Source organism: Sycon ciliatum, chromosome 5, assembly GCF_964019385.1.
Source record: "Sycon ciliatum chromosome 5, ocSycCili1.1, whole genome shotgun sequence".
NCBI classification, from domain to species: Eukaryota; Metazoa; Porifera; class Calcarea; order Leucosolenida; family Sycettidae; genus Sycon; species Sycon ciliatum.
In genome coordinates, this window is record NC_088647.1 from 20,001,388 (window position 1) to 20,010,445 (window position 9,058).

Genomic DNA, 9,058 nt, shown 5'->3' on the forward strand with positions numbered 1-9,058 from the left:
TGGATCTAGGTTTTTGTATGGATCCATAATCGTTTGGGTGGTTTTCCTAAGACCTTCACGGTAGGGTGACACATCCAGCGGTAGTGACTGGACCGGGCCCTCCCTGTCAGGACCCACTCTTGGTATAGACAAATCACATCTGCATGGGGCAAGAGGTGCCTACAATCTACACACAATATACTTGAAGTACACACAGAGGCGAAAGGCTGTGTTAGCGCTGTCCCGATGCCATGTCTTCACTTCGCACATATGCACTAACTTCCACACTAGCATTAAATATCTAGGCCTGCTCGCAGAGAATTCGATACTGAATGCTGCTGTTTGATGATCGCTGAAATGCGTGAAACTTGAAGCTACAGCTAACACAGCCGTTCGCCTCTGTTGTGTGTGTATACTGCTCTGTACATTCGTACATTGAGCACTCTACCTCGAGCTGCCTAGACCGGCCTTGTTTGTACTTGCACTACTGTACTTCACTATTGGTCAAATTAGATTGAATTGACCCAGAAGTTGTCATTATCATGTTTTCTGATGTCATCGCTTTCAAGCCCAATACATACAATCGAGAACCAACCAAAGCAACAGGAAGTCTGTGTGTGTGTGTGTGTGTATGTGCACGTGTGTGTGTGTGTGTGTGTGTGTGTGTGTGTGTGTGTGTGTGCATGCATGTGTGTGCGCGTGCGTGTGTGTGTGCGTGTGTGTGCGTGTACGGCGTGGGTTGCAGGGGGGTTCATGTCAACAGTCATCCTGTGACTGGACATAATCACGTGCGCTGATTGACCCGTACCTTTTCTCCTCGGCTTCGGTCAGATTGCGCTTGGCAGTGTCCAGAGATTTATGAAGAGCGGCTACAAGCTGCTGCTGGGTCTCCAACTCCTGTCGACAGCAGCTCAAGTCGCTGGGGTAGACACACGCATGCACATCAGTATAAGCTCACACCACTAGTACCAGAGTGTTGGCAAGCAAGAGAACATCGATTAGAAGAATTTGCAACACAAGTTGGCGGACAGTGTGCAGTGGGCACTGCAACAGAACGTTGCTCAGGCGATTCTATACAGGTTAAAAGTCAAAACAGCAAGGAAACTGCTGAGAGAACCCTTACCAGACACTGTCACCAGCGCTAACGGGGCAGGAAGCTCAGACCCTGCACAGAACAGACGCCTTACCTGGCTGTGTTGGCGAGGCTTAGCTGAAGGTCAGACTTCTCACGTATCAGAGTTGCTCTGCGGGAGACACCAGGGAAACAAACAAACACATACACACACGCACACACACACACACGTTTGCAAGAGCGAGCATATACATCACTACACATAGGGCTTTATCACCCCCCCCCCCCCCCCGTGATAAAGTGTAATGAAACGATTTGGAGCAGGGTGAAGCATACACAAGACATATTGGGATGTCATGATGGGTCTATCCAAGGCACGTGCGGCAGGCAACTTTGCTCTTCGGAAGATCTGGGAGCTTTCCACGGATTAGCAAAGAGCTTGGAAGTCGCCCATGACGTCAGCACCATTTCGGATACGAACGTAACTTTTGAAGTACAAAAGTCGAAAATGCATCAACTACTAGCCTACCCATCAGCATGGATGACAATATGACCAGGATACCGTGACAGGGGGTATCCAGAGTTCAGAGAAATCCTCTAGCAAGGTGACTGCCGTATGGCCTGCATACCATCAGTACTGAGGTTGCGTTTGTTCGGTGCCATTCCGCCACCATTCCAAAGTCATTCCGCCTTGTTTTGATTCCGGAGCGTTTGTTTGATGCACTGGACAGCGTTTGTTCGGTGCAATTCCGATTCCGGTCGCGGAATGAAGGGGGCAGAATCGATTCTGGCGATTCCTAAGAAAAAGTGGAATGAGGTCTCATTCCGAGCGGAATGAAAATGTGCGGAGGGGAAGTAATTAGTAACTACAGTAGTTCGTCGTTGCTGCATACCTCCCCAACAAAACTTCAAACGCGATTATCGATATACAGAAATGTTGGCGGACATCGTCCAGGATAGGCAGGTGCTGTAACCTCGGGGACGGCATAGTAACTTGTTCGTGGTATTTTGACCCTTCGCTGCCTGAGAAATGTTCGCCCGGGATCGTTGATGAACTGGAAATATGCCCTCGCACCTCAGCTCTTCATCGTCGTCAAGCAGGGCCTCTAGAATCACAGGGAGGCGAGCCAGAAGAAAGTGACCCAAAGAGGCACCGAGCCTGCCACTTCACTTCTTCTTACAACAGTGCCTCGTCTCTGTCAAATAAACACGAGAGCTCGAGACGTTTCTGTGACTTGTACGAGGTCGTATAGCATGATGAAGTAGCGGCCAAACGCCGCCTGCAGGCACCCTAGTTACGATCACTCGTTGATCTACGCCGTGTTTGGCCGCTCCTTCATCATGACTGTCATAGGGACTTGCAGAAACTTATATTACGGAAGCATAGCAACTACCAGGACTGGCATGTAGATTGTTGTACTAGTAGTCTTTGCAAGGCTGCAACATTATTTTGTGCAAACAACAGGTACATGTAATACGTTTCCAGAGCGGCGCAAAACTTTTGCCAGATTCTCGAATCCATGCCAGCGCGTTTGTTTGCTACGCTCATTCCGATTCCGCGATGGGTACCGACGTCATTCCATGCCCATTCGGGAATGACCGAACAAATGCAACCTGAGTGTCCATGCTTCAGAGAAAACCACATGCAGTGAAACCTGTTTGAGGCGACCGCTCAACGGACGTTCAAAGTGTGGTCGCTGTGTAGAGGTGGTCTCCTTATTAACCAGGGTCATGCGACTGGAAACAGCCGCCCTGGTCCCAGTTGCAGTGGTCTGCCTGGACAGGCAGTCGCCATATCACTGCTATCAGAGTGATCGCCTTGACAGGTTTTACTGTACGCAACACCTACCTCTCGTCTAGAGTTGTTGCCAAGCGTGCCTCCAACGCTTCCATGCAAGCTGCATTCTCAGAGTCTGTCACAAGCCATGCACATAAGACAACGAAAATATACGAAATACGCGTCACGGCGATGTATAGACATGAGGACAAACATAGCGGCTGCACCAACACCCATGCTTGCTTGCATTTAAATGCCACAATCACCAGCACCAACACCAGCAAAAACAACGACAACCTATCTCTTATCAGCGACCGGCCATCAAAAGAATAGAATTATTACTTACAGACTTGAGACAGTGTTGAGGAGAAGGTCGAATCCATCGCAGAGTTAGCTTGCACCAGCTCATCTTGAAGATTTTGTCCGTCGATGACTTCACCATTCGTAGCCACTGTTGACAAAGCAGGAATATGAATAGGGACACAGAAGTTAGCAAAGACTTTTGCCAACACGTCCATGCAGCTACGGGGATCGTGAGATGATGGAAAATAGTCAAGCACACCATGCTGAGCGAGACATTACAGGGCTGCACGCAGGAGAGCAGTGTGCCATGCATGGCATGCACACATACATATAAGCACATGAGCACAACTTTCATGCAGCAGTCTTAGCTCCAACCGTCATCAGATACAGAAACGACACACTAGAGTCTGAGCGCAGGTGAATTAAAAGGCAAAGAATCGACAAACAACGCCAATGTACGCGCTTTGGGAAAAGTCAGAAGTCAGAATTTCACTCCTTTCGTATTTCACATTGTTTGATGCTACAAATACACATAAGTACACATAGGTGATATTTTATAAGCAACATTGTTTCACTTATACCTGCAAGTAGGACTTTACACCCCCTCAAACTAATGAATATTACTGGAGGAAGACTAAATTTAGCTACAGCCGGTGCTTATCCAGTTTCAGTTCTACATTTTAAAAGCATCATATCACCTCTGCTGGCCGTGTGCGCGTGCGTGCATACGTGCGTGTGTGTGCGCGTGCGTGCATACGTGCGTGTGTGTGCGCGTGCGTGCGTGTGTGTGTGCGTGCAGTGTGGCAACTCACCGATCGGAGCTCTCTGACATGAGCTCGTAGTGAAAAGGTACAATGTAATCCAGTCAACTGCTCAAGAGTATGGTGATGTAGTGTGTATGTAGTGTTGCAACTCACCGAGCAGACCTCAAGAGTGGTCTGTGTGTAGTGTGTGTGCAGTGTTGCAACTCACCGAACGGAGCTCAAGAGTGGTCTGTGTAGTGTGTGACTGTGTGTAGTGTTGCAACTCACCGAGTGGAGCCACAGTCAACAGTAGTGCGTGTTGTGCGGCAACTCACCGGAGCAGAGCTCAGGACTAGTGCATGTAGTGTGGCAACTGGCAAACTCACCGAGCGGGGTTCTTTGACTTGAGTGGAGGTGGTGCGTGATGATGGACTGCTGACTGTCTCGCCGCGTTCTCGTGCTCCAGTCGTCATGCAAGGTGGGTGACTTGGAGTGGTGGTCGTCGTCAGTGGAATGCGACGACTGCGTGGCACTGGGCGTTGTGCAAACGTCAACAGCCATCGTCTGATCCAGATGGTCGGAGCTACGGCTGCCGTTGCTGCAGATGCTTCGCCGGTCATCTTCGTTACTGCACTGGCTGGAGGTGTCGGAGAGCGTACCAATCATTGGTGCAGTGCTGCCACCACTATCCGCTGAAATCTCTCGCTCGGGACTGTCCAGGGCAGGTGATGTGTCCTCTTCTTTAGTCTGCTGCTGCTGCTGCTTGTGTCGGGCTGGACACGCAGCATGGATAAAGGACAAGAGGAACATGATTTGAGTACAGTAGTCACTACGGTAATCACTCTGTGTGTCAATGTGCACTGGTGATAAAAAGAGTGAATTGAATGAAAGTCATCTGCGTATTGGCACTAAGGTCACAGAACATCTACTAAAACTGGTCTGCTACTACATGTACTTGTAGGATAGACAATACACGTACAGTACACGTACAGTACACGTACAGTACACGTACAGTACACGTACAGTACACGTACAGTACACGTACAGTACACGTACAGTACACGTACAGTACACAGCCACAACTAACGCCGATTACTTGTGTAGGTTAGGTTCTACTTTATTATATATATCAGATTACTTGTGTAGGTTAGGTTCTACTTTTCGGAAACAGAATACCGAAGGGGGTGTTCTATTGTTGGCCTTACCGCTGTGCAGGACAGGCTCTTGGAGGGATGCAGCTGATATGCGGGACGCATGCCGCTGGACAAGCAGCACTGACGTGTCCATGCTGGATGCCGACATGTGAGGAGTGGCCAGGCTGCCAAAGCTCATCCTGTACACGTACACACGCACACACACACACACACACCAGACACACACACACACAGACACATGCACACACACACGCACATGCACACACACACACACACACACACATGCATACACGCACAAGCGTCTCAGCTTCCTCGAACCAAGACCATTCGGCTCAGCACCCCGAAGACTACAACTGGTGAAAAATTGATTTTAGGCTTTTTAAAAATGTCCCGTTTTTAAAATGTCTGAGGAGAACTCTTGAGCACATTCTCATGTCTCTATTTTGATATACACCCCTGCATTTCCTAATGGTAAGAATAGCGAAGTACACCGTGATTTCTCCCAGCTGACATGCAGGTACTGGGACATGAATTTGGAAAACCATGTTGTCCTCTCCTGGCACGGATGTGCAAGTGCGCACGTGTGTGTTTATGTGTGTGTGGTGTGCGTGTGTGCGTGCGTGCGTGCATATGTGTGTGTGTGTGTGTGTGTGTGTGTGTGTGTGTGTGTGTGTGTGTGTGTGTGTGTGTGTGTGTGTGTGTGTGTGTGTGTGTGTGTGTGAAGTGTGTGCGCGCGCGTGTATGTGTGTGTATCTTGCCAGTGCCATAAGCCGGCCATGCAGCAGCAGCAGCTGCAACGGTGAGCATATAATTGTACAGACAGTGGCGTGGACATACTGGTATTCATCAAGCTTCCTCTCCACGGCATCAATTCTCTGAACATAGCCGCGCACAGTCTGCAAAACGACAACAAAAACGACAACAATGAAGATTTGAAACCAACAACAACAACAACAACAACAACAACAACAACAACAACAACGACAACAACAACAACACTCATGCATAATTTAATTCAAGGAGATGGTACTCTCAATAAAGTTGTGAACGGTCTCATTCGACTGTTCAATAATTCAACAATCTCTGCTCCTCTTCTCCTCCATGTGCTCTCAGCTGACACATGGCTACCCTCAGTGGCCATTACACACATCAAGATGGTACTACAGTCCATTTCAAAACTATAGACGCGTAGGGTTTTTGAAATATTTCAAATTTGGCTGGAACTTTTTGAGAATAGTTTTCGGAATATTGCTCAGGACCACTCCACAATTACTCTCATATAGTTTCTAAACGATTGGATAACAGACGTCCAATTTGGAAAAAATTATGCACAAAGTGATCACAGATTTTATGTTCTATAGATGCTGGCATAACGGTTTTTGCCTAGGTACGCGTCTATAGTTTTGAAATGGACTGTAGTCATGGGTAATATCACTAACTACATTCCTAAACAGAAAGACACAAGGCAGTGCTATGCTGCTGGTATGTTTGCACTGTATTACTACCCCATGCAGGTACTGCAGCTAATACTAAGTACATGGAATGCTATGGTGGTAAGTGCATGACGTTATTGCCATGACATCATAGCAGCAAAGGCAGCGTGTAATGTTTGCATCGCAATGACATCATAGCTGTGCGGCACGTCTCAGTCAGACAGTTCTCACTGCGCTCACCATTGCATGTCTGCTTCTCTCCTCCATGTGTTGATGCTGCATGTCATCCAGCTCCTCCATCAGTCTAGTATCTGCAAGATAGCAACACATATGGATGAGCGGTAGCACAAAATCATCGTACATCGATTTTTTGGGGGACATACATTACAACTTTTTGCATCTGATAGCTCAATTGTACAAGTATTTGAAAGCATAAGAGTACACACACACACACACACACACACACACACACACACACACACACACACACACACACACACACACACGTATACAATCATGTGAAATACACGCAATTCTTTATAGCAGAGATGAAAGTCAATGGTTCCCTTACAGTGCTGAGCCTTGGCCGCGAGCATGTCCGACGTTTGATTGTTCCTCACTTCCAGTCCTTTGACCGTTGACTCCAGCACACGCCGCTCAGAGTCATGCTGGTCTTGAAGAGAAAGAAGAGACTAGAGTAGAGCCCCCGATAGACGGATGGACACACGCACACGCCATGCACAGACAGACAGACAGACAGACACACACGTGCGCACGCACAACAAAAACTCCATGGAGTAACTGGGTTTAAAAAGTGGTACAGCTGTCACTGTGGATAACTGCATCCCAGCAGATATTGTATTGTATTGCCATTTACTACTTGCACTTGGGCATTCCCAGCAGACCCTAAGGTCATCTTAGATTGTGTGGGGAAGGCGTGATGCTTTCGACCCCACCACTAAAATTCCATATCATGTATCCCACAAGCATGCATGGCTAATGTACATGCCAGCAAAAAAATGTCATGTGCCGGTGCCGCCAACACAATCAACAACTGCTTACAAGACGCACCCCCACTGGGTCGCGCAGGTCTTGATTTCAAGAACATGATACAGCGCAAAACGTGTGTACCATGAACTAAGCAGGCAGGACTACCAATACCAGAATACTGTAGTGCCAGTGGACTTGCTTCGGGCACCAAGCCTTAGGTCAAGGACTACACTGCTAGTGCTGTGCTATGCTATTGTGTATGTTTGGACACAGAGCTGCCAAAGCTCATTTTCTAAACTGTCCCAAGTCCTCATAGGCCCCCGTGCATGACGTGAGATGCCATCATGGCCATAGAAATGGTCAGGTTCCTACAACACATTGCCAACCAGGATGACCTCATTCTCTTACGCGTTGAGTGTTCCTATTGGAATCTTGCTCAGCTCGCAGTCTCTGCTCCAGCTGGCCGATTTCCGTGTGTAGCTTGGTATTCTCCGCACCTGAATTGCCACTTTCCTCCAGCACGACATCCAGCTCCTTTAGGGACGATGTGACAAGCTTGAGCAGGTGGGACATGTCGTTGACGTCAATGTGATATTTCTGAGAGATTTGTTCCAGCTCGCAGAGTATTCCAGTTGCCCAGACCTCCACCTCCTTGGAGGTGGTGGCAGAGCGAGCCTGCCCATCTCGCTCCGGATCCCAGACAAACTCTGTTTGATCCATGTTGCTCCTTGCTGCACCACCATCAATGGCTTGGGACCGTGGCCAACTCTTGGGCAAATTTCTACTGTCTTTCTCCAAGTTTCGGTTCTCACCCTTGACTAGACTGTGGCTTGAGCTTGGAAAAATTGAATTACGAATTCGTACCGCAGAAGTCAAAAAAAGCGAAGGCGCCACCTGCCTCAGTCAACCAGTGAACGGTACGCGGTGACGTCGGTGAGCTCATGAGGTCACGGGTGCATGCTAGGTGCACTGCATGAAAGGACCGGCCGGCCGGACTGGTCGAAACCACGTCGGCGGCTCGACACTCGTACACGCTACACTTTTGTAACTCGAGTCACTGATCGATCACCGTGCACCGGATATTACCCAAGTACGAGGCTCGAGGGTGTTACAGCCTAAATACTAAAATAGTAATCTGGTAATAGGCTGTTCAAAAACTCGCCTACTCGTATGCTGATAGTGTAAGTCTATGCAGTCATCCAATGATCCATAAACATCGAGCTACCTGCGATTGACTAGCGCCGAGGCACTGCATGCAGCTCCAACAAACAAAAAGTCAAAATAATAATTGAAAAATACTGCACGAGTACGTACGAGTAAAAGCCAACCCTAGCGCAGCTGTACAAACAGTTCTGTCGTGGCAACACACGCACATACGCGCACACACACACTCAGTGACACACACGCACACACACACACACACACACACACACACACACACACACACACACACACACACACACACACACACACACACACACACACACACACACACACACACACACACACAGCTCGTCGACGCGACGGGCGGTCATGTAGATCTACGCTGCAGCCGGGCCTCTTCTTCCTGCTATCAAAGTGACAGGTTGTGGTAAGATGTGCCTCCC

The 9,058-nt window shown here is 48.5% G+C and overlaps 1 protein-coding gene across 1 annotated transcript in view; it reads right to left on the minus strand.

The window, feature by feature from the left end:
* Positions 1-8,473, minus strand: part of LOC135817965 (uncharacterized) — a 23,010-nt gene extending 14,537 nt beyond the window's left edge. The window contains exons 1-10 of the mRNA XM_065331267.1: positions 7,860-8,473; positions 7,033-7,153; positions 6,702-6,772; positions 5,866-5,924; positions 5,080-5,207; positions 4,261-4,647; positions 3,175-3,279; positions 2,901-2,964; positions 1,167-1,223; positions 788-898 (exon numbers count right to left, since the gene is read on the minus strand). Of these exons, the coding sequence (XP_065187339.1) occupies positions 788-898; positions 1,167-1,223; positions 2,901-2,964; positions 3,175-3,279; positions 4,261-4,647; positions 5,080-5,207; positions 5,866-5,924; positions 6,702-6,772; positions 7,033-7,153; positions 7,860-8,171 (1,415 nt within the window). The 5' untranslated portion in view covers positions 8,172-8,473. The remainder of the gene's footprint in view (positions 1-787; positions 899-1,166; positions 1,224-2,900; positions 2,965-3,174; positions 3,280-4,260; positions 4,648-5,079; positions 5,208-5,865; positions 5,925-6,701; positions 6,773-7,032; positions 7,154-7,859) is intronic.
* Between the last annotated feature and the right edge of the window lie 585 nt (positions 8,474-9,058).